Source organism: Xiphias gladius, chromosome 20 (genome assembly GCF_016859285.1).
Source record: "Xiphias gladius isolate SHS-SW01 ecotype Sanya breed wild chromosome 20, ASM1685928v1, whole genome shotgun sequence".
NCBI lineage: Eukaryota > Metazoa > Chordata > Actinopteri > Istiophoriformes > Xiphiidae > Xiphias > Xiphias gladius.
This window is the reverse complement of record NC_053419.1, coordinates 10,191,974-10,219,163: the sequence shown is the minus strand read 5'-3', so window position 1 is coordinate 10,219,163 and position 27,190 is coordinate 10,191,974. Positions and strand designations below refer to the sequence as shown.

The 27,190-nt window shown below is 38.9% G+C and overlaps 1 protein-coding gene across 1 annotated transcript in view; it reads left to right on the top strand.

Annotated features, from left to right (window-relative positions):
- LOC120806872 (matrix metalloproteinase-17-like) overlaps window positions 1-27,190 on the top strand; it is a 75,045-nt gene that overhangs the window by 36,798 nt on the left and 11,057 nt on the right. The window contains 5 exon segments of the mRNA XM_040158388.1: window positions 1,060-1,192; window positions 2,198-2,333; window positions 16,178-16,464; window positions 23,742-23,918; window positions 24,472-24,574. Of these exon segments, the coding sequence (XP_040014322.1) occupies window positions 1,060-1,192; window positions 2,198-2,333; window positions 16,178-16,464; window positions 23,742-23,918; window positions 24,472-24,574 (836 nt within the window).

The window sequence follows — 27,190 nt, the reverse complement described above, 5'->3', positions numbered from 1 at the left end:
TGTGTGTGTGTGCGTGTGCATGTGCGTGTGTGTGTGTGTGTGTGACCAATTCAGCCAAATACATTTCACCGCCACTGTAAAGAGATTTGTTTTTTATTTAGAAAAATAAATATTTAAAATAATGATCATTTCTTATTGTCCAAATTGTTATTCAGTCTGACATTCTAACTCCTACATTTTTAGGCATCTTCCAGAATTGCTTTTCTTTCTCATAATCACATATGATATTTGGGGCCATCTGTATTCTGTAAACTTTCCCTCTTTGTTAAGCCGAGTCAAGGATGAGGGGGCAAATATCAGTCATAGATAGCTGTGTTAGAACTGAAGTAAATGATTTAGTTAATGGAACTTTCCCAGTGTTGTCAGTAGGAAATGGTTGCCTTGTTATTGATCTGTGTCACTTATCTCCAATGAGCACTGATCAAAAACCAATCAAAAATAGACTTGTCAGACTGGCTATCAGATCTTGGAGGGATACAGCTGAGATAGATGAAGAACAGAGAGAGCAAGAGATAGCGAAACAGAAACAGCAAGAGGGAGAGAGAGCCATACAAAGAGAAACAGACAGAATCAATTATAAGAAGGAAGGGAGTGGATCTGGCTGAAATTGGAACAGATAACTGACTGGTGATGAAAATGAATCTTACAGGAAAGTAATAGTTTTCACTATCAAATTAACACAGCTTCTGTGAATAAATATCAGTAATTTTAATATAAGCAACCAAAGGAAAAACTTGTGAATGCTTCTGCAATTTGCAAAGGTCATTTAGTACAAAACCTACTCTATGTGTTCAAATATGGAACTATCATTCAAAATACAAAACTCCATCAACTGCAAATTGACCAATATACAGTTGTTTTAGAAATATGTGAACGAACTATTGCATACAGACACAAAGCTCTTGAACATCGTGAATGCACATATGTGTACAGACACACAGAATCCACAGACAGTAAACATGAACAGGTGTCAGACCCTCCCAGCCGCTTTGGGATGCTTGGAGTCCTTGAAATGCCTGGGGTGACTCTTGAACTCTGTGTCTACTGTTTCCCCTCCAGGACTGGCTGAGCAGGTTTGGCTACCTCCCGCCCCCTGACCCAGTGACTGGTCAGCTTCAGACCAAGGAGGCGCTGACCAAGGCCATCAAAGCCATGCAGAAGTTTGGAGGGCTGAAGGAGACCGGAGTCTTGGGTATGTGGCTGTGTTTGTTTGTTGTTTGAGGGGATCTTGTGAGAGAGTTGTTACTTTGGCTTGATGGAAGCAATGTGTGTATATCTGTTTACTGTGTTACTACAGTGTGTGGGAGTGAGAGAGTGAGTTGTATTTCAATTTGAAGTGTACCCAGGGAAAAAATGCAACAATATAATGCAATCCAGCCAAGAAAAACACACAGTCTGGCTTTAGAAACTGCCACTGAGTTGAATCAATATCATTCTGACATCCACAACCACTGAAAATTAGAAAGGTCATATTTATTTCACTTCTTGCAAAGATGTCTACACACCATGAGACAACTTGTAAACATAAATTATACTTGCTATCTCACACACACACACACATATGGTAGAATGACAGTGCAGCGCACTATGTGACTGATAATATTGGTATGTGTAATACAGAATAACAGTGTATTGATTAGTATACCTTCTACTATTTTTTTCTCACATATACTGTACACATAATTTTTCTACAGTAGCTATTCACACATGCATACACACCGCAATCATCCTCTACAAACAAACATTCTTTCTCCATCTCATGTACACGAGTATAGAGGACAGAAAGCATGATACTATGTGTGATTGATTTTAAAACAGTGCAGTGGTGTGTGTGTTACTATCTTAGTGGGAGTGTATCTGCGGGTAATTTAGAAAACAAATGATTTTTGGCCCAAATGGCCTCTCATAACCCACCGTATGTGCACATATATGTATGCAAATGAGGACATACAATATGATTTACAACTACTGTTGTTGAACCATGGTGGTGGATCGGATGTTTTCCACTTTATATATTCAGTTTATGTTTAACATAATCTGTACTCATGTTTTAACTGTCTTCCAGCTGTATTAAAAATAAAGTCAAAAACTCGTAATTATGGTGTAATATTAATATTAGTTTTAATAAATATACTTCCATTAGTTTACATTACAATAATCTCTTCTCTTGTCTCCTTTCCTCACTGCTCCTCTTTAGACCAAGCCACACTGGGTCTCATGAAAACACCCAGATGTTCTCTACCAGATGTGTCTGAGGCTGAGGGGACAACGGGCCGCAGGAAACGAGGCTTGAACCCTCAGAACAAATGGAATAAGAGGCATCTATCGTGGAGGTAGGGAACAATTACGTACCAGTCTGCAAGACGCTATTCATTTTGTTCTTTTGAGGTTACACTTCAAAAGAATAAAATGATCAGAATATCCCGAATCATATTTAACATTGTTAAGCACATTGAACCCCACGTTGAGCCAAAATCATTCACCATTTACGTCTGCAGCATTGCTGAATGCTTGGTGCTTCACATGGATGAGACCATTGAGTCAATGGACTAAGAATGAGTTTTTATCCTGATCACAATGGTGTGTTTTTGGCAGAAAGAGGCATCTTGCTGTTGCTTGGCAACCACAATATAAGCTCAGTCACTTGTATGTGTTGTGTGCATGTTAGTCATGAATAGTCGTGGAAAGTAACTAAGTACATCTACTCAAGTACTGCACAGTTTTGAGTTACCTCAAAAATTGTGATCTAGAAAATAGAAAATAAGAAAATAAGAAAATGATCTTGAACATAAGTTATCTAATCTTTTTACTTTCACTGCAGTCTCGTCTCTCACATATGGACAAATTATTGTTCATAAGACACCATGGAAACACAGATCAGAACAGCAGCTCATAAAACAAATATCAACCCATCATCTGTGTCAGAACCAAGGCAGAAACTCAATGATCCCTCTGGTCTCTCCATAGCCTATATATGAACAGCAATTTGTTGTCATAGGAATATAGACCCTTGTACAGTACTGTTTTGAGGTACTTGTACTTTACTTGAGTATTTCCATTTCATGCTACTTTATACTTCTACTCTAGAACATTTCAAACTTTTTACATCACTACATTTAAAGTTTTAGTTACTAGTTGCATTGCAGATTCCTCTTATTAATACAAAATCTAATTAACAAATAAATTATGATGTACAATTATAGATGAAGCTACCCCACAGGGTACAAAGTAGTTATAATTACTTTACCAGCTGCAACATTGAAGTGCACATGAATCCATTGATGATTATAATCCAATAATATAATAAAATACTTTTACTTGTAACATTTCTATGCTGTGGTATTGAAAGACCTGAGAGAAAGACCTAAGCACCTCTTTCATCATTGACCATAACAATCAACAGCACTGATGTTCAGACCACCACAAATATTGTAGTAATAGGCAAATACTGTAAATCTGAAATCTCAGTCATTATATAATAATCTGCTTTTACTATACACATGATATTTGTTTTTGTTGTAATACTATCTGTCTGTGAGATTGCCGCCCTGAGTTGTTAGCAACAAGTGCTATGTTTTCTTGAAAGTTCTCCGAGATTTGTGAGTTAATATTTTTATATCAGGCTGCATAGTATTTTATGAGTATGATATTATACAAATACATACTACAATGTTTCAGTGTTTGTGTTTCACTATAGTTCCATCAATCTCTAATAGGATTTATCTAAACCGAACACAGTTCTGTTCACTCCAGCTCAGTACATCGCATTAGTACACTACAGGCAACTAGAAGTCATAAACCATTACATTTTTTTTTCTGCGTCTGTGCATCCCTTGATATATTACATTTGGTGACACTTCCTCAAGGCGTAAATCTTTTGGTTTTCTGGATTGATTTTGGCTCAGAGGAAGAGCCCCGTCTTAAAGTGGCATGCTGATTAGTGAGACCAGCGGCACGCAGAGAAACAGCAAGTGCTTCCCGCCTCTCAGACAATATACAAAAAAACAAACCTGTTGCTGTGTATGAGACGTGTGATGATTTAAAACACTGGTGAAAATTCAGTAAGAGTAATGGATGAAATAAAGAGGTTATTGCACACGCATAGTAATTGCATCTCCAGGTCCTTGCAGTCCTACTCACAGACCGGTCACCTGTATGATGCCTGAAGAGCAAAGGCTTCATCACGGTTGAAGCCTTTGCAGTTTATACAGTGTTTACAGTGCTTGATTTAAAAAAAAGTGCATTCTGCAGTTTATACAGTGCATTACAAAATAATACGGTCATGTTAAGTGCAGCTAGACCATCTGTCGGGGATACAGCTTAGTGCTAGACAGCAGGGGAGGAGGCAGTGAAACATATGGTTTGCCTCTGCTGATTCACACACATTATCCAACAATGACATGATTTGAATCTGGTGTGCTGTCTGGTTTGTACGTTTCGTCTGTATCTATGCGCACAAAATGATGTGCAAAAAAGACAACGACCTACGCGTTAATGCAGTAGATACAAACACATGTGCACATGCAAACATACAACAAAAGGCATGAGCACTACACATGCACACATGCACAAAGAGGAACACACAGAAAATAACACAAATACACCGATCAGCCCCAACATTCAAACAGGGATCCCCCTCCCACATGATAGCTTGTATTTCTCTCTTTTTTTCTCTCTCTCCCAGCTGGTGAGAGGTGGTTGTAAAGGGTCAGTGCTTCAGACACAAGTAATGACAGCTCACAACTTCTGATAAAATCTCCACGTTGCTCTCTTTGCCCATTCATGGGCAGTGGCCTCTCCCAGATTTCTCCCAGCTGTATTGTTGCCAAAGAGATGAGTCAGTTTTGAGCTAAATTGTTTAGTGGCGCGATTGACCAATTATTATCTCATTACCCGATCGAAATGATATATTCTACCGTACAGTCACTACTAGTAAGTGCCTCACCGCACACATTGACACTTTGAGTAGCATTGCACCTGGACGCATCTTGACAGTTGCTCAGTTGCCCATCCATAATTTGTTCCATCACCAAGCTGTTTCAGCTTACATTGAGTGCTTATTGCTCACCCAGTGACACGGTTTTGGCTGTAAATTTTAAAGCTGCCAAGTTTATATTAGGCATGAAAAGAGAAACTGGTAAATGTTATAAGTATTCCTTAGGATACCCAACAGCTGCAGAATGTATTGCATGTAGGTACGCTAACAAGAAAATAACATGAAAAAACAAGAGTTTGATAACCATGGAGGAGCCAGAAGGGAAAAGGGGCAGGAATCCCGAAATTAGGCCATTTTTTGTCAAAAAGTCTCAGAACCAAGTAAGTTGTGAGCCACAAGGTAAGCATGCAACATTTGAATTTGAATTTCATCAATTGTAATTCATTTAAATATAATAAACTCAATAATAAAACAATAGATGTTTTCAACATGAACATGAGGCATCTTGGTGCAATCTGAGATTAGAAAACGGAGAGTTTGTGAGTTAGGTCTACAACTATGGAATACTTTTATTTAGTTCAGTCTGACCACAGGTAGTGATGAAACAATTGTAGTTATTTGTTGGTTAATTCATTCATCCTTCCATGAGGACTCCACTGGAGGCAGGGAGAGTGCAGTTCAAGTGAGTGAAACAATTAACAGAATTCTCTCTCTCTCTCCCTTTCATCTGATTTGTTCATGGGTTACATTAAACTACTCATGGATAAAATGACCATGTGAATAGTGGCAATTTAAATCTTTTTAAAATGTGAACTTCATGGAGAAAGTGCCAGTCATTGAGGGAGAGAGAGGAAGAGGCAGACAAACAGGTACGAGTTTATAAACTATAGTCAGGATTCCCATGGTCATGGAAACAGCTTGTCATTTTAAAGTGTTTTTCAGGCCTAGGGATGGTATAAATGGATAAGGGGATATATGTCTGTTATTATATGTCTGTTATTAATTATCAAGTGCAATTGCTTCTTTATAAACATAAAAAGAATCGTGTCTGAATTTCCTGTTTTACTCTATAAATATTTCCACCATAAATTGATGCAGAAAAGGCACAAAATGGCGCAGAATACAGGAATCTAAGTGTGTGACAGTCAAAATTTGTCTCCCCTCAAATGTTCAAATGAAACCTATGTGCATTTAGGAACCACATCAACATTTGATGTTGCTCTGCACAGAAAGACTGTAATGTCATCTCTCTGATTTAGTTTTATTATTATTCTCATATCGAACACATTAGTGTTGATCTGCTTTGTTCAGTAATGTAAATGGTTAAATTGCTTTAGTTCAGATGAGGAACGGGATGTTTACAGCTGACAGGTCAGCGCGGCATCCCAGCTTAGTGGGGTGTTGCTTTGCCATGAGTTGCAGTGTGTACCTGACAGCAGGAATGCACTGCAATAGACAGGTGGGCTGTGAAAATCTTGGCAATTCTTCAGGATATGTGATGCTGAGATACTGTTTGTCAAGAGTCTAAGTTTTGTTTGCAAGTGTATGCACAGTGTTTCAGTTGGAGTGAAAAAGATGCTGATACTGTAAACTAACAACATCACCAGCTGCTTATATGGGTAAAAGGTATTTTTCTTTGGTTTACTGAGATGAAATGACATTTTTTTTAAATTTCCAAACACAGGATAAAAGCTAAGTGATTTGAGGTGGGTTTGCCAATTTGTTGCTGAAAAGAGTCTCCATTGAGGAGAAAGCCGAAGTAAACAATACAAACCTGCTTATTTATAAAAAGAAAGAAAGAGAGAGAAAAAACCCACAAATTGCATCTGTAAGTTTCAATATGAAATTATAAGTAGCAGAATGTATGTAAGCACAAATCATGGTAGCCGTAATCTATTTGGTGGACAAGTACTGGTTAAACAAGCATTTATGTACCTGGGGATAGGTTTTATTCGGCCAGATCAACCTGCAGTTAAGGAGAATGGGACACACAAGTCAGATGAGGCAAAGAATGATGAAGTGAGGAGGCTAATAGATGTAAGGAAGGACAGAGGGAAAAAGGAATGAAGCAAGATGCCAAGGGAAAGCAGGATATCGGGGCACTGGAGAATTGAAGAAAAACAGGTCGATAAGCAGGAACTCTCAGCTGATGAGAAGGCTGGGGGAGCAAGAGGGGCGAGGGGCTGTAGTAGTTACTGTAAAAGCAGAACAGAAAATCAAACAGAACTCAGAATCCACATCCAGCACAGTCCACAGCACAATATACATACAATATCAATACGTGCGTGTGTGTGTGTGTGTGTGTGTGTGTGTGTGTGTGTGTGTGTGTGTGTGTGTGTGTGTGTGTGTGTGTGTGTGTGTAAAGTCTGTTGTGAGTAAATTCGGTTATCACTGTCGTTCGTTGTGTAATGATGAGTGCTTTGCCCCAAACCTGTTATTAAACAGAACACTGATGGCTTTAGGGATGGCGAAGTAGGTCTGTCAGTCCATAGTTGGCCGGTCCTCACATCTAGACTCAAATATCTCAATAAAGGATAATAAATGAAGGTGGTGACTGAAGTTTATCATTGAATGTAAATTGTTAGGTGCAGGATCGTCCAATATATACCTATTTCCCTGGGATGCTGGGCTGGTTCATCTCGCCAGGATTAACTAGGAAGAACAGGCTTCTTCAGCAAAGGGACTGGAGAGAGTTTACTGCTTCACACCAGTTTCGCAGCTGCAGAAGTAACAACTCAGAGTGTAAGAGGGATGAATCACTTGTCACCAGAGGCAGGAGGGTTATGGCTTATTGACACCTGGTGACTTTGTCCCCTTGGCGTTGCCTTGTGAAATAATCCCCCACACCCACCCACTGGAGGCTTTCAGTCACAGATACAGAATTTTTATGGAGGGTCAAGATGTGATTGTGTGGGGGCTCTCATAAAGCGTCAGCTGACCCGGAAAAACCAGACAGCAGCAATCCAGCATCAGAATGCACAGAAACGGTTGTAGAGAGTCAACATCTGCTTCACGGGACTAGCATGCACACTTGCTGTGAGGACCGGCTGTTTTATGACTGGAACATTTTGCTTTCTCTCTCTCCCTCTCTCTATCCTACTCCTGCCAACCTACTACTGCCAATCATTACGCCTTACGCTGCCTTCAGCTTGGCCCCACTCAGCTTTGTGAAATAAGGCAGCCTGTCTTTTCAGTCCAGTGAAGCCACCTTTCTACTCACAGCTCTCACATTTGTATAACAGACGAAAAGCGGGCCAAGACTTACTGGAAACGGAGATATACGAACCTTGGGTTTTTTGTAGAGTTTTTCAGCCTGGAATTCCTGCCAAGAAACAGATGGTGAATTTATTGTGCTTTTATTATAAACACTTGTGGATTATTTGTTGATTTCATATTCAGTCACATTTTGGGAGGTTTCCATATGGTGTGGTTTATCAATAAAGCAACATAGAAAGCATTGATATTCTATACAGACCTTCCGCCTCAGGAGTGTTACGGTGTAATTTAATGAAAGCTTTATTTTGTTTAATGTGGAAAATATATAATTCCTTGCTTGCTTCGTTATGGACTTGCTTACTTGTGTCTTTATTAACGATATTTGAACTAATATACCGGTTCTTAACGGATTTCTGACGTGGAAAATCATCACTTACACACATCAAAAACAATCTCACACTTTTTCTCCTCTCTAGTGTACTGTGCCTTTATGTAGCTCCAAGGTCCCTGTAATGTTGACGCCACACAGAGAACATTCATATTCATCTGCAACAGATGAAGCAGATAGGTACTTAGCTGTGCTCAAATACTTTTACGTTATTTAACAGTTACCTTAGATGGAAGACACCTCTAAAGACATTGCCTTAAATTTGTACATTTTCTAGAGGTGTGGAAGCAGTATCCCAATATAAAAAAGCAATATGTTGTAATTGGACTGTTTGTTTCCCTCAGATTTTCACCAACCAGGATTACTGTGAGAAAGTATTGCGCAATAGAGTCTGTAGCGGCAAAACTAATTTCCCTCTTAATAGCTTAGTTTGGCTAAAGACCATGCAAGGATATGATTTCATAGAGATTTTCACAAAAGGAAGTTTTACATCTGTCAGATAACATGTGAAACTTACTATAAGCACACAGCCTCTCTACAGCTAGCCTGGCTTTAGGATCCCAGCTCCCCACAGCCATTTGATTAAGATGGTAACTAGAGGGTTTATTGCATTAACTTGGAATAATTTCGTTATTTTCCTTTCATTATCTGGACTCTTGGGAAATTCATCTCGCTCTGTCCAAGTGCAACAGTAATGCACTCTATTGAAAAGATTTACTGTGTATTATTATATGTGCACATGTAAAGCTTTATTTGCCATTCTTCCTGCCCCTCCATGAACCGTTACTTCAGCAGCATGAATTTTTTTTGTGATTTTAGTCTGTGTTATGCTGGACAGACATTCATTTGACGAAATGATGCATTACCCAAAAAACACTTTGCAAAACTTGTCCCTCTTCTTATCAATTTGAAAGCAGATTTGAACTGTTTCCAAAAGCTATATTTATGTCCATTAAATGCTTTTCTTTTCCCACAACATAGTGGTTTTTAGACGGGGGAAATTACGAGAGGCCAAAAATGTACCATTTCCAATTTCTGAGGAACAAGCATACCCAGCTTTGAAAGAAGCCAAGTAATTAGCTACTTTCAAATTAAAAGCAAGTTATCATCTACATTCTGATCAGCCCTGTTGGCATAGTATTTGTAAAAGAAAAAATTTAAAAAAAATTCAGTATCTGCAAAACATTTAACAGTTGTGTGATATTAAATCAAGAATGAAGTTACTACTGTGGTACTGAAATTACAAAACTCATTATATTCAACTTGTTCTCTCTAGTATATTCAACCTTGATTGTCTACTTAGGGAAAAAGAGTGAGAACACGTCCAGAACTAGCATTACCAAAAATGTCCAACCCAAATACAATGGCTAGAAAAGTTCTAATTGATCTTTTGATTTAAACAAATATAATACAGCAAGATTGCAAAGAATGATTTCAGTCAGTTTTTGACAATCAAGAACATAGTTAATAGTCTGGTTTAAATTTAATGTAACTTTTGTAAATAGGTGTAGAAGAGCACTGTGACATTGTATATTTCATCTCTCTTTATGCTTACTCTCTCTCATACGGCCTACATTTCAAATTCCCATCAGTTGTAACAATACCCCTTTCGCTTTCCTCTCTTTCTTACCCACGCTACTTCCTCCTCCTCCATCCACTGTTTGTCAGTTAAGCAACATGGAGAAAGATTCCCAGTCTGTCCAGGACTGCCTGCTCAGTAGTGTCAGGGTGTTCTTTGATGTAAGCAGTTCTTTAAATAGGTATTATATGTGATTGATGTGGAAACGTCTGACAGTACACTATGTTCTCTGGTATTTATCTGTTAGGCAATGATGCCCACTCAGGAGCTCTGTTGCTGCTAAACAGCCACTGAACCACTGATGACTCCTGCTTTATACTGCAGCCAAAAAGACTTAGATCTGCACTTTTTTTCTCAAAACTCTGCTGGCTCTCTTGCTGATAACTCTCCAATAGCTCATCAGTCGCAGTCGTGAAATTTCTAGAAAATAAACATTTATGCTGTGATCACACAGCCATTAGCTTGATGAGCCACATTTTTAACCTTTTTGATCTGAGCTGAGAAAACCGTGCACCAAAATATAACATGTGACTGCGTCGTTGTCCACAAGAACTTGACCACAATTTGTGACTATAAGCAACTTCCCACTGAGGTGACAACAGTTTCATGAATAAAAGTTCCATTTGTAGTAATCAAAAAAGTCACTCAAAGTCAGCCAACTAGAATGGATTATTACATGAACAACGAATATGCACAGTGGTTGGGAAATTTGGTTATTCAGTTTCTTGCTGAGAGCTAAATGAGAGGATCGGTACCCCTCTTGTGTCTGTATGCTAAATACTAATCTAGAGCCAGCAGCAAGTTAGTTTAGATTAGCATAAAGACTGGAAGCAAAGAGAAACAGATAGCCTGGCTCACATGAAACCCAGCCCTCCAGTACCTCTAAAGCTGAAACATTGTATCTTGATTGTTTAATCCTTACAAAAAACAAAGTGAAAAACGGGACAAGTTGTGTTTTTTTTACGGGGAATTATGCACTGGAACTGTTTCTTGGCCTGATGCAGTGGTGCAGTGATGGTCCTAGCCAGTCTCCGTTTAGGATCCACAGTCGGTGTATTATGCGGCGCGCACTGTGGATGCTGAATGTGCTCTATTTTGTCCTGACAGAGCCTAACACTCCCCCCAACCAGCTTCTGAACGAGCTCCAGGGTTTACTGCCATCACTCCTGTCCACTACTAGAAGAGTAATAGTCCACGCGGGAACAAATTACATAGTTCTTTAACAGTCCGAGTTGGTCAAATCTGGTTTCAACCATCTTTTTTGTTTCTTGAAGCATTGTGGAAAGTCTTTTTTTTAATCTCAGGTCCCATTCTCACAGCAGGGCTCGGTTCTGGTCATTTCAGCAGACTCCTTAGTCTTCCTACTTGGCTGCAGTCACCTTGTAGAGCTCAGAATGTGGGTTTTATTGACAATTTTAACCTGTTCTGGAATCGTCTGTCTCTTTTTAACAGGGATGGTATCCAACCAAACAAATCGGGTACTCGGATGCTTACTGCTAACATACAGCACACGGTGCTTTCTCCTCCACGTGATTACATTTCACTCCCATCAGAAACCCCCTCTTCTTCCTCTATGATTCCACCTCAGTCTACTGACCTGGGTGCCAACACATCCTATTGTCCATCCCTGTCCCCAACACCTTCGACAGTTCATCTCCCTATTAAGACTGTTGTAACGAGTAGGGTTACTCGTCCACTAAGCAGGTTAAAAATAGCTCCAGTAAAAAAAATGTACCACTGTACCACCAACACCTTCTCCATCATTTATGGCTCCCACAACAATTACACTTCTAAAGGCTCTTTTCAAGGTGAGATCTCTTACCATTAAAACTTAAATTATTTTATTTTATCTGCCAACTTGAATGTTATGTTATGTTTTTAACTGAGTCTTGGTTACGAACTCAGGATCACTACCAGCTTGTTGAACTGTGTCCTCCACACTGTGATTATTTTAGCAAACCCAGGAACAGTGGTCGCAGTGGTGGCCTTGTGAGTGGCTTTAGGAACCATCTCAAATACCATCAGTTAACATGTAATTAATTTTCTTCCTCTGAAGTTCTCCTGTGTAAACTAGGTGGTCTTCACCCAATCATATTTGCTTTAATTTGTCGCCCAAACTCTGTTAGGAGCTTTTTAGTAGAACTCCCTGAATTCTTATCCGCATTGTTTTAAAGTATGATAGAATTGTTTTTTAGTGATTTTAATGTTCACGTTGATGACTCCTCAAACATTCACATTGCTGATTTTTTTTTTTTTGAACATCACTACATCCTTTAACCTTAAACAGTACGTTCGTGGACAAACACATAACCGTTACAATACCTTGGACCTTGTTTTTACCCAGAGTGTGAGAGTTCCCACAGTGGAATCACTAGTGTATCTGACCATAAATGCATAGTTTTTAGCTGCCCAAACCTACTCTACGTGCTTTTTTAATGGACAATGGGTCTCAAGGTTCTGTACACTTTTTAGTTATCATAGCCCACTCCTGTCTGAACACTATCATACCAACGAATTGAAAGACTGTTTTAACTGTGTCCGTGTGTCCATATTGAATAAAAAAGCTCCCCTTAAAGTCAGGTCAAAGCCTACACAAAGAAACACATAGCCCATTTTACATGCCTCCATGCCTTTCCACTGGTTCCCAGTATGTTTTAGAATAGATTTTTAAACTCCTACTGTAGACTTCTAAGGCTCCTCATGGCTTCTTCCCATACTAGATATCTGACCTCTTTGTCACATACAAGCCAGTATTTATCCCGAGATCCTTGGGCTGAGGTCTTTTATCTGTTCCCGGGGTGCGGCTGAAAATGAGAGGTGACAGAGCATTCTCAGTCAGAGCCCAGAAGCTATGGAAGGAGCTACCTGAGGAAATCAGTTCAGCAGAATCAGTGACCTGGAGAGCTTTACTTGATTTTTATTGTCTGCACCGTTGCTGCAGCGTTGTAATAGTTTGGGGGTTTTTTTGTTTTTGTTTTATTTGCTTATTACTCTATTGGAACTTGTTTTTATGATTGCTTGATTTGGAGTTGTTGCCTTGTGTGAAGCACTTTGTAATGTGGGTGGTTTTAAAAAAAAAAAGTACTCTATAAATAAAGATCATTATTATCATTATTATCATTATTATGTCTTCCTGGAGTCTTGTCACCCCCGTAAGGTAGCAATAAGCAGAGAATTGCAAGAAAACGAATAAATGTATTCCGAAAATATGAAAATATTTACTGCCTTGATTTTAAAAAGTTGCATTTGATAGATGTTGCTGTGAGATTGTGAGTGTAGCAGTGGACAAGAGTTGACTGCCTGACCTAACTCATAGGTTTTGTTTCATCAGACGCTGAAAACTTCAGCTGCATATACGGCATGTATAACTGAAATGCATTTATTGACATGAGAATTGATCAAATTGTATTAAGAAATGTGGGTAGTTTGTAAATTTGCTGTGGAACCAACAGGTTATCAGCATATTGGCAGGGTTAGTATTGTATAGGCAGTACTTCTTCTCCACAGCCACAGTATGTCAAGTAAAATAATAAGGTATAAGGTAATAAGGTAGATATATCTGCTCAGTTCACCTTGGAATACATAGAAATGCCAAAACTCAAACTGTATATATATATATATATATATATATATATATATATATATATATATATATATATATATAAAACTAAATGTTTTGGTTCAGAAACTCTAAATATTTAACAGGTTAAGCATAAATAATGAGAAAAAAAACAAGAACTGGTGTCACTGAACAACTGCTCAGTGTTTTCTGTCTTAATTTATTTTTGTCAACAACAGAATAGAACAATTTGTTCTAATATTGTAATGGACAGAATTTTTCTTCATAGTCAATGTCGAGAGAAAAAAAATTAAAGGAGAACTACTAGATCATAAAAAACATAATAAATATAGACTGGCATAGACTTGATGAGGATGACTTGTTTAATAAACATCAGATGTTACCGCAGTTGGTCGCTTAATTAAAATATAAGCAATGAGTTTGTTAAAATGGAGGTGTAAGACAAACTGTCGAAATCCCTGCCACGGTCTGTAAAGTTAATCAAAGTTGCAGGAGGTACCACAGAGCAATGACACCTGCTTAATTTTGCATGCACTCATGATCTCCTTATGTAAACACAGGCAGTTCCCTGGGACTGTTCAGTTCATATGAGATGCAGGGCAGGAATGCTCTGACCTTGGCGGACTTACCTACAGTTACATAGACACACACACACACACACACACACACACACACACGCTCACAAGCTGACACGCACGTTTTGGGTGCAAGTAGATACTTGCACACTGACCAAACCATGCACTCAGCCTCTCCATCTTTCTTCCTCATCAGCATTCTAACACACACACACACACACACACACACACACAGATATACGCAATTGCCCACCCTCATCTGTCTGAATTAGGACTAATAAGCGGGAGAATTGTCTGCTAAGGTTGAGCCATTTTCAGTGACCTTGGCTAAGTGTGGTTAGCAGCGAGGGTCATGCATTCAGGCAGTATAAATAAGTGGACTGCTTAGACAAATTTTTGTGAGCAAATCAACACAAGAAAAATTCATACTCACTGTATACCACAGGTCTCCCCTTAGAATAGGTAATCTGCTTTGTTTTTGACTTGTGGCATAAATTTCCATATTAATGAAGAAATCCCATTTTCTAACTACTGCCTCCTCATTGCTTTAAGCTAACATTGCTAATACTGTCCATGTGTTTTGTGACAACATGTTGACATAGACATATTTGCTAATTAATCCCTTAATTAGCCACACTAAACAACTCATTCGCATCACTGGGTTTGTTAAAGGCATTGTGGTAACAGCAGAACAACATGCAGCTCAAGTGTTTAGTGCAGTGAGGGGCAGGTGAAAATAACTTATGTAGGCTGCAACTGTGGATGTTAGCAGGCGACTGAGAAAACCTTGAAAGCATTTTACTGAAAAGACCTATCTTGAGAGGTGACCGTTTAAAAGGAGAAAGGGGAAACCAAAATTCTAGAGAGAAAAATATAGAAGAGTGAAGGAGAGAAGAATAACATAAAGAAGAAACTGAACAGAAGGGTTGAAAAAGGAAAAAAGACAGCGTGAGAGTAAAGATATTAGATATCTATTTATCTATGTGGTGGTATTGAATTAAAACTATTATATAACAGAATACAAAACAAACCAGAAAATTCGCTTAGTAGAGCACAGACCTCCATCAAGGCCAGTGTCAAACAACATACACCAGACTTCAAGGGAAAAAATTCCAATTCATAGCAAATGATCCAGATCTGCCCCAAGAGTTAATGGGTTCTTCCCATGCCCCATCTCTCCACCAAGTTCGGTGGAAATCGGTTCAGTAGATTTTGCGTAATCCTGCTGGCAAATAAATAGACACAGGTTATCACATATCCCCCTGGCAGAGGTAATAAGATAAATGACCAAATACAATGAAAAGTAAATGAATAGTAAGCAGTGATGAATGATAGCAAAACAGAAATAAAACAAGGCAGAACTTGCTTACCTGTACAAATGTACCTGGAGAAATGATTTAAAAGAATAAAGAGATCTTGCCGGTGTGAGCTCCTCTGGCACATCCTCAGAAGTTTGACACTGACAGTGAAGTTCCAGTCACCCTCATCTACAAGCTGAGTCGTTGATACAGGTGCTGCTCCAGCTCATGTGGGGATGAAAGGTCTGAAATGTAGCTGGTGGCGAGGGTTGTTGTGACTCAGAAGTTATCAGTAAAACACTTTGATATCTTTAAAAAAAAAAAAAAAAAAGAGAAAAACAGCAGCAGGTCATCAATATAGCCAAGGTTTTAAGATGGGTGAGAAAACGTCTTATGAGGTGTAAACATTGTTGGGTAGGTTTCCTGTGTTTATTTGTCTTGTCAGTGGAGTCCAGTGGATTACGTAGAGTAATAATATACAATCATTTGCTTCAGTAATATATGCTTCATCACTTGTCCACTTAATAGGGGCATGCTGACAAAGTGGTTCATGTTGGTATATATTAACTGTGATAAACTCCTTTTCTTTCTCTTTCTTCTCTCAGAGTCAGGACCTTCCCTAAGGATTCGGCCTTACTGGGCAGGGACACCGTTCGAGCCCTGATGTACTACGCCTTGAAGGTCTGGAGCGACATCGCACCACTTAACTTTCACGAGGTGGCCGGCAGTGATGCAGACATTCAAATCGACTTCACTAAGGCCGACCACAATGACGGATACCCCTTTGACGGGCCAGGGGGCACCGTGGCACACGCATTTTTCCCTGGAGAGAGGTTCACGGCTGGGGATACACACTTCGATGATGATGAGGCGTGGACCTTCAGATCACCAGGTAAGGAACTTTGCCTGTAAATGTCACGTGCTGTACACCTTCAATATGTGGAATATGTGTGTATTATATTAAGTATTGAAAGCCAGGGAGAAGTTGGAAGGGTGATGAAGGAAAATGGATATTGAGTGATATTCTGGGAAGCAACTCACGGAAAGATTTCTCAGAGAGTCCCAGAGTACTATTAAAGGAGGAGATTTAAACATTCAGTGTCTAGAAAATGAAAAAAGCGTGAACACAGTTTTGAACTTCCATGCTTGCCAAAGTTTCTTTATCCAAAACTAGAACACTGACTGTATTTTGGAGCCAAGCTGTGCTTCCACCCTTTGTTCATGTTCCAGATTCTGTAATTAATATTTAATGCGTTCGAACTATCAATATAACATACAGTGGCTTCAGATACAGGACTCAGAGTAGTGACTAGCGCAGTGGTAATTGTTACCACAAGCTTATTAGGAGGCATAAAAGGCGTCCTTTCATTTCCTCCAACTGCCATAAACAATCCACTCTAATATGTCACTGATACCCATGAAGTCTCAATTAACAAAAGAAATTTAATTTTACTGTTGACTTATATTGATCCCACATGATTGTTAAATTATGCCATAGGTTTTTCAGAACAATTGAGTCTTTTAAAGTTCTTAACAGATGAATGATTGGGAAGAAAAGGGACAGAGAAATGCAGAATATTTAGAATGATTAAAGTATATCTACCTGACAGAAAAGTCTTTCGTTTGATTTATGGTGATAAAAAGCTGAAAGGGAATGTGTGTCTACAAGACCTCGAAGCGGTACTATAATCTGTGATGTCAGCTAACAGCTGCCACGGCGACGATCGATAAGCGAGTGATTTGGACACAGAGGCAGTGATTAGATTTGCAGAGATGTGGCCGCAGCGTTTTGTGCAGAAATATCAGTCTGTCTTCATAGTGAGAAGCAGTGGTGGAAAGTCATGTAGTCAAGAACTGTCCTCAAGTGCGGTTTCAAAGTACTAGTACTCATCTCCATTTCGTACTACTTTTACTGCCACCCCACTACATTTTAGAGAGAGATAGGCTATCGCTCTTTTTTTAACAGCTGTAGTTACTGGTTAACGTTTACACAAAACATATCTTTTAAAATATAATTTATGGTTCAGATTAAACTATAAAATGGTTAATATTACCTCCACTTCAAGCAGCCACAGTATTAAAAAGTTGTATATACATTAATGAGTCAGTAAAAATAACCTATTAATATGCTATAATATATTCTGCGTAAGTACATTTGTTTTTCTAATACTTCTGTTCGTACGTTACTGAAGTCATTTTTTAAATAGAGTAATGGATTAATTTTAAACTGTAGTGTATAACTATAATTTTACACAGCATTTACTGTAAATATAAAGCTATCACCAGTAGCATACTAACTTAGCTTTGTACAAAGACTGGAAACAGAGGGAAACAGCGAGCCTGGCAACAGAAGCAGACCTTATACGGATTAAACAAACAACATACAATTTGTTATTTAGTGAGCTTTACATGTGCTGGGAGGTGGATTTCATTATCTTGAGCTAAGCTAGATGTTGCTTCAGTTTACAGTCTTTACGCTAAGCTAAGTTAGTTGGCTGCAGTCTGTAGCACACAGGCTGGTGAGTGGTATCAATCTTCCCATCTAACTCTAAGCAAGAAAGCTGTTAAGTGAATTTCCCAAAATGTCAAACTTTTTCTTTAAATAAAGGATCTGAAGACTTCTTGCACCACTGGTTAGGTATCACATAATGGCCCAGATCAGGCTCTTATTTCTACAGTTGCAGCATTGGTGTGGATGAGGCTTACTGTGCCAGAGTCTATGATGCAGCCAGGTCCTGTATTTATTTCCATTCTTTGCTTTTGCTCTGTTAAAGCTGTGGACCATATGTCACAGCAGCTCAGTCTGCTCCAATTACATCTCCCAGCAGGCTGCGGCAGTGGCAGGACATGATGGCATGATGCTGTAGTAGTTTACAGCAATTTCTGCATAGATGGGAGTTTGGTTAATGGGAGCAGGGCAGTGAAGGAGGTGATTTCTTATTCTCATGGTGCCGATCTATTTCTCTCTTCAAACAACATAATTTGCAACATGGACAAAATGTTGATTTAAACAGAGAAAAACAAACAAATAAAATATGCTTTTTTGTCATAAATGACTCAACATTGGTGACAGTCTGATGAAGACAACCAAGGTGTTTCAAAACAAAAAAAACAAAAAAACAGTACTTTGAGCAGGAGTGAAAAGATGCTGAATGTTAATCATTTTACCTTGTTAGATGTTTCTGCTTTAAAGGCTACTTCTTTCACTCACCACGATGAAGGGTGAAATCTAAAGCAAAAAAAACATATCAGACTTTTTCATTTGAACATCAGGCATCTGCCTCTATATCTTTGGCTGTACTCAGTAAAGGCACTACAGCCCCCTGTTTCCTATGGACAATCAATGCAAGATATTGATCCTCTCCTTGAAACTTTTGCATATGCCCTTGTGATCTTTCTCATACTTGCAGCTTGAAACTGGCTACTCAAGTGCCTTTAGCAATTTGGGACTTACCTCGAGGCCAGTAAGGTCCTAACTATTTCTAGAGTTTCAAATTTCTTCTTTTTTTGCAATGTGCTGGAAAAAATAATAGCTGGGGATAAGAGCAATTAACTGTGTAACTCTAAAGCAATGTGGTGTTCAAATGTTTCAGCCTGAAGTTTAGGTAATTTCAAGGCACCAAGAATGCAGTTTGAAAAGTGGCCTACTGCAAGCAGCACCTACAAACTCTGAATTTTAGTTCTATATTTGTGTAGCCTTTTATGCTGTGAAAATCATCTACTAATTTGCCTTCTCTGTTTCTTAAACCTGCATTAACCGATTTTTGGCCACTTGGGGGCAGCACAGAGATAAGCTTATAAACACAACACCAACAACTTATGATAAAGTTGATACGACTAATGTCTCCATGTTCCATGTCTCCGCTAACTCCTGAGGGAAATATACGGCTCCTATTTGCTAAATTCTCCACTGTGGTCACTAGCTATTGTCGCTAGCTTTGTCTGGGCGCCGTTCGGTGTTGGGCAGGTAGTGTACATTGAGTCTTTAGAACTTTTCACTGAAAACAAGTACCTGCTACGGCCAAAAATGATGCTGTTGAGAAAAGGGAGACTGTTGCCTGCCATTAAAACGAAACCAAAAGCAGAAAAAATGCTAAAAACATGTCCAAGTAGTAGTTATATGATCCAATGGGTAAATTGAAATATTGATTCTAGCAGCTTTAAAGAGATAATTTAAAATGTTTCAAATGTAATTTCATATTGAAATAGTAATGATGAGTTCTGGTTACTTTTATGATACTGGACCATGAAGAACAGTTGATTCATACTCAATTCTAAAGAATTATAAATAAGTGTTTTTTCAGTAAAGAAAAATTGTTGTTGTTGTTTTTTTTTTGCTGCAGCTTTTCTCTTTATCAGAACATACTGTACCTTACAGACATGTTTCCAGAGGCTGTTGGTCAGGGGAAAAAAAACTCGCTGCATTCTTACTTCCTCCTCTGTGTTTGCCCATTGATGATTTTGAGCCAAATGTGCCCACATGTTGATTGTTGCCCTTTGTAACAAACTGACAATGTATCAATGAAATCTGGACCATGGATGTGACAGTCCTACATCTCCTGTTTTGTATAGCAGCCATTCAGCTTGCTCAATAGCTTGAAGGACACATTTTTCTAGAGCTGCCAACTTGCCTTATTTAACACACTCAATATTCACAAAAGGAGCTGATGCTGATTTCCATTCCTTTCAATTAATTCTTGACATGACATAATAGCTCTTTGTATCCACTTTGCCTTGGGCAGGCCAAAATCACAACAAGGGAAGTTGTCTCCAAAACACATAAATGACCAGGTGAAAAGGGAAAGTTACATTTAATTTAACAGAGCCTGACCAAAACTTTGGCAGAGGGGATATTATTGGCCAATTGTCTGTTACAAGAAATTGCAGATTCCAAAGATATGATTGAGGTCATTTTGAAACAGTGTTGCCATTACATAATTTGTCCACTAGAGAGCACCGACAAGTTTATTTCTTAACTATAAAATGTCCTGCCCAATACATATTTTGGTTGCAATTCTTTGATTTCCAAATGTATGGTACCATAACTCCATAGCATATGAATGGGAGTTCAAGAATCTGACTTCAATTTATGCTTCACTACTTGGAGCCTAGATGGAGTTGAAAGAAATTTGATAAATATTTCAGAAATCTAATTTTCACATCAATCTGTGGTGGTCCCAGACTTTTGGACCCCATCGTATTTCTATGTGGAAAAAGGTCCATTTCTCCTCAGGAAAATTAATGTCATGAGCAGCTTCCCATATGTGAGTAAAGGTTCGGGTCTGAGCTGTACAGGAGCATGGAATAAAAATTAAGACTTCACTGTACTTTCCAGCACTCTTGTACATGTGTCTCGCAAGAAAAAGCTCAATCAATACATCAGTTCTTCTGATCGAACAGTCCTTCCATAAAAGTTAAGAGCCCTTAATGTTTATCCTCGGCTATTTGCACTATGCTGAACTCTGAAAATCAATGTTTGTTGTAGATTAAATGAATTCCAAAATGCAATCAGTTGAAGATGCTCATGAACAAATTAAGTGAGTGTGTTGTTTCATCCCAGCAATTTTACCATAGTTGTTGCCTGCTTTAAACATAGTAACAACAATTATAAACCTCAAATATTCTGATAAAAATGTTGATTCCAGAGCCATTCCAGCACAAGGTAATGCAAGGTCACAATCCTACAGGGATTCACATCAAATGAAAAGGATAGCCCTCAGCTAGTTGTGCTCCTGCTTCTTTCCATCTCCGTATGGTACACCGTCCTTATTAAACTTTTGACCAAATGCTACAGGCTATGTTTGTAGCATTCTGGATACATCATGCTATAGCCAAAGTAGAGGTACCCCTTGATATATTGTATTCACTACATTTTTTTAATACAGTACCTTACAAAACCCTGAACACAGTTCTGTTGGTTTTATATATGTTACTGATCATACCCTCTACAATGCTTCTCTGTTTACACTAAAGCTATCTTTCTGGCTTTCTCTATCTTTCTTTCCTGCTCTCTCTTTTTCTGCCTTGGATGTCTGACTCAATCAGTCTCATTCATCTGCCCAAATCTCTCAGTTTTGACTTTGTCCACACGAATTATGATTTCTTTCTGTCAGCCTCAGATGGACTGTAAATACAGTGACGGTACCTAATTTTTTCTGAATCCTTGTTCTGTCCCCTTCGATGCCTCCTTTGATCAACCTTTCCTCTCCGCACCGTGTGCTCCTGTAGATTAGAGTTGGCATTTGGCTTCTGAATCTCCGAGGTGTTGGAGGCACAAGTGCATGCCTTCAATTGTTCTTTTTCCTTTGACAGAGCACAGCACTGACATGTTCCCAGGTCGACGCCAACATTAGGTTAACAGAATGCAGACTTGAGCCCTGCCATTGAGGAACTCTAAGCTAGCTTGACTTGGCGCATCCATGGCGCCCTAGCACTCACATTTTTTCAATATAAATCTCCAAGCCCTAGGTTTTGTCTTGCTTCGAAGAGCCAGACAAGGAGGTTTTAGTGGCTCTTTCTTTTCTTTTTCGGTTGAACATGTAGGGGAATGTGCTCTAATAGCCTTCAGGCTATAAGTGTCTTTCCACACTCAGGTTTTGATTGGCAGCCCAGGGACTCAGGCAGTGTTACCATTTATCTCACTACACTACACACCTAACAACAACCAAGGCCACCAGAGCTGTCTGACATGCCTCTTAACTTACAACTTATAGAGTTCACTCATAAAAGGGACAAACATGCAAACAGGGGTCGTGTTGGTTCTACAAAAGTTAAGCAGCAAGGTGATCTCTGTCAAACCTGAAGCTGAGACACTAACGGTTAAACTAAAAGTATTTGATGTTATATATTTGATATATAAAAGGTCATAATGCTGTGGCATGTTTTCAAAGTGAAAACCTTTTTCTTTCCTCCTCCTGCACAAAAGGATGTGAGTTCATTTTGAAATGTTGCGAGCAAGGGAAGAGAAGCTGTGTCTTAGATTTTGAGTAATGTAATTTACTACCATGTAGGACAGCAACGATTGTAGGGAAGACAGTGATGCTTTGTGCAGCATTCTGTAGCTGCTTCTTTAATTGAATTGACTGCTCTCCTAAGTAACTCAAGTTTAAAAGTGGAGGATGAGTCTTCCTCAAGTTCAAATATGGTGTATGTACATGAACGGTTAATATACATACAAAATCAAGGGATATAATAGAGCATTTTATTTATTTATTCAAAGTTTAATTTATTTATTTATTGATTGTTTATTATTAGATATCAACTAATGCCAGATTTACATTCACATACAGTATTGCTGAACAGGAAAAAACATCCTAAACACAAACTGTAATATTGGAAGGCAAAGCTACTGATATACAAAGCTCTAAATGGCCTTGCACCTCAGTATATAAAATATATGTTAATTAGATACAAACCAGCAAGAGCTCTCAGGTTCAGAGGCAGTGGTCTTTAAACATTACTCGTACTCTACAGTAGGGGAGGCTATCATTTGTATTTATGCCCCAAGTGGATGACTTAGTGTCCACCATACTGAACACTTTGAAAAGCAGGTTCAAAACCTTACACTTCACAACATTTTTTTTTTTTTCTAATTTCTTTTAGAGAGAGTGTGTGTGTGTGTGTGTGTGTGTGTGTGTGTGTGTGTGTGTGTGTGTGTGTGTGTGTGTGTGTGTGTGTGTGTGTGTGTACACTTGTACTTCTGTCCTTGTGAGGACCAGTTTGAGTTGTTACACTTGGGAAGGTGAGGACATTTGTGTGTGTACTTTGTATATTTTATATATATGTATGTATATATATATATATATATATATTTATTTATTTATTTTTGAATAGATTTTTTTTCTTCGGCACTTGCACTTCTATGATTGTGTTGCGATTGCATTGTCATTTTATGTAAAGCACACCACTTTGCCTTGTGTATGAAATGTGCTAGAGAAATAAAACTTGACTTGACTATAACAAAAACATGATAAATCCCTAACAAAAGGCACCAGATCTGTGGTTGTCCTTAAATTACGGTGTCACCTTGAGTTAAAAACAATCGTGTTTATGATCGATTTTGAGTTGCTTCCATTTATCTATCCCCTCGAACAGAGTAAAAGCTATTAAAGTTATAGTATAGTTTTAAAAAGCTTGATGATGACTTCTCTCTCTCTCTGTCTCCTTCAGACTCCCATGGGATGGACCTGTTCGCAGTTGCAGTCCATGAGTTTGGTCATGCCATCGGTCTGGTCCACACCTCAGCCATGGAGTCCATCATGAGACCATACTACCAGGGTCCTGTGGGAGACCCTCTGAAATATGACCTGCCGTATGAAGACAAGGTCCGCGTCTGGCAACTCTACGGTACGAGGGAACATCCATCCACTGCTGTATATGGAACAGAGAGAGAGAGAGCAAACGATGAGCTCTGTAGAGCAAGGATATTGATTAATGAAAACACAGATGGAGTTAATTTGACCTTTATGGCGCATGATCTTATCACACCCTTGCCTGGTACAGAGAGTAGCAGTGTGTGGGTAATGATCGTGAAGGCAAGAATGACTTGCAGGATTGAATGCTGAGGGACAGGACTGCAAGGGAGGGAGATAAATTGAACTGAATTAAACAGAGACACTAGGACAAAGGTGCTACACTGTGTTACAATGAATGTTTATAATGCCAAAGAGGAGGTAACTAAGCTCCATCCATCCATTTTCTGCCACTTTTCCAGAGTCTAAAAAAGCTATAAAATTAAAATTGGTTCATTTTTTGATTAACAGACGAATTGTTTATTTGGAATGGAAAAAAAAGAAGAATCAGACTGTGTCAGACTGTGTTTTCTTGATATGTGAATTATGCAGTTGATTGTCTTGTCAATTGTATATTCATTTGATCTTCAATCACATATCCTCCCTAGGTGTCAGAGACTCAGTGTCCCACACCAATCGACCAGGCAACCCCTCCCAGACAGCTGAACCTCCCGTCCTGCTGGACCTTCCTGAAAACAGATCGACTCTCTTGTAAGTGCAAGATGTGGTGTCTTTTTAGTGTATCTGTTCTGGTAGGCAAACGCATGAAATTATCCTTTTCAGGGTCTTTATCAATAATGTTTCATCCTCTTCTTTTTTCTTTCTCCTCTTTTCTTGGCTTCTCAAACACATACACTCATGGTTCATTATTTTCCAAGCTCCTGTTCAGTGCCTTAATAGAAACGTCGGAGCAGAGGCTGTCAAATATTTCCCTTATAGATTAACACAGACAGGCAAAATTAAAAGACCCTCTAACGGACCCTAAATGCTGCAGCTGTTGTGGAAGATTGTCTACAAAAGACTCTGAACACAATTAAACACACAAAACACTGATAGGGTTGAAGTGAAACACATTGTAAGTTACAACATAGGAGACAAACAAACATTATCACAAGAACTCAAAGGAGAGTCTCTCAATAAAAAGAGTCTTACAATTATCTTTGTAGTGCTTCTTGAGACAAAGAACTTAGTCCCAATTGGTTATCTTTACTTCAACCCAAACACATCTTCCAATAAGCTATTAACATATATAATGTTCACGCACCGCCCATGCGCTGGCCATAAATTAAACCTTAGACAGGCATAGCTTGGCTCATTTCCATTTATGGTAAGGTGACAGGCTGCTCCATAGGTTGGCCCCACTGGACTCATAAAACATCTGTCTAAGGCCCCTGGGAGAGACCTTGAAACTTCTGTAGGAGCATCACCAAAAGTGAAGAAATTAAAAACCAACTTTTCCTTCACACTGTGTCGAGCCTCTGGGACAGTGGTCCCCAGCTGAACTAAAGTCCCCTTCATCAACACAACCTGTCATTTTCCAAAGGTGTTCAATTGAACTGATTTTAAAGTGCACATTGTTCAACTATTAATGATATAGAGGTAGATATAATGGTCAACGTTGAAATATTTGTTTTCAAACTCCACAATCTTTCCATGTATTCCACTGTGTCGGCAAAAGTACCCTCTGTGGTACAAGTACCCCCAGTTGGGAGTCACTACTCTATGAGAACTAAAAATGTAATATGAAGATTGGCACAGACACGGGTCATGAAATCACCAAATTCAAGAGCTTTTCAAGTTGAGGCCATGAGTGTGCTCAGTGTCATGGCAGTGTGCTGGTGCTAAAAGCAATAGGGTCACCATAATAAGTAGGTTTTATCCTCTGGCCACCATGACTAAAAAATCCATGATCATCTCGGCATTAACTTATTCAGCTTCAGTTGGGCATCAGAGGAGAGATAATGTAATAGTCAAAATGATCAAAAATAGTCAAAAGAGCATAAATTTGATTAGTGGATATATATATAGGACAGACAGGTGATTGAAGAAAGATCACCACAGGGCTCATCCTCCATGGACCAGTTTGACATGAGGGTGGCACTACAGAAAAGAGGATAGACATCAAAATCATTAGGGCTCATCCTCTGAGGATCATGAATGTCAATGTAAAAATCCATCACAATCTGTTAAGTAGTTGCAAAGATATTTCACTCTGGACCGAAGACTTGGACAGTCCAACAGATCCAGCCTAAATGCAGAGCTGTGCAACACATCAGTGAGGACTACACAGCACATGAACCATGAGTGAATGTTGAGGGATGACCCTGGATTCAGGAGTCTTTTGTCTGCTATTTCAGATGATTCCTTTCAGTAGGAGCCACGAGGAGATATCTTATTTGTTTGGTCTTTATATTGCTGGGACTGTGACTCAAATATGTGATTATTGTGAAACTCATGGGACAAAAAAGACTATCACTCCTTTTTTTATCCCGCACAGTAAATTTTTGATTATTCAGACAGAAAACAACAACTTTGTATTTTTTGTCAACTAACCATTGTGCTAACTTTAAAGATATAACATAAGCAGAGTGAGTTAACTGTACTCTGATGGTCTCTTGAATTCATGGAATCAACAAAGGGCCGTTTCCTTGGGGTGTGATCAAACTAAAGCTTCAGACTACATTGACAACAGTGCCTATTGCTTGCTGACCTCCATGCACACACTCACACTAACATGCAGACACTACACAGCTAAACTAAACAGGCATATACATGTAAAATCGACCTACCCGCAATAGTTTCAGCTTTTCAGTGCCCTCATTACTTATTTTTCACCACTTTGGTCAGGGCATGAAGTGTGTTAAAGCTGGATTATGCTTGACAAGGGTCACGAATGCTGACCACTAGGCAGCGGTGTTGTGTTAATAGAGCTCTCAATGGAGATCTTTGTTGATAATACAAGGGTTGGCAGCCTCCCACTCACAGTAGCAGCCCTGTGGTGCTAATGCCTTCATCATTGGCAGGCCTACCACGTCAGTGCTTTAAATCACTTATTAGCCCTGAGGATAAATGCACTTGGGGACCTCACTGTGTCAGCTTGAGAGCATCTCACCTAATGTTTAGCCTGTTAAATTGAAGGAAAGATGCACATGCATCCACGCATTCAAACTCTCTCAGTAGGTGCCTGCAATTATCACAGTTGTTTTTTGTATTTTTATGCAAATGGATTTAACTGGGTTTGTTCTTTTTTCGTGCATACCTTACAATAAGTGAGGTTGTTTTGTGTTTTATGTAAAAAAGAATGAGGTATGTGTTCATTTAACCTTG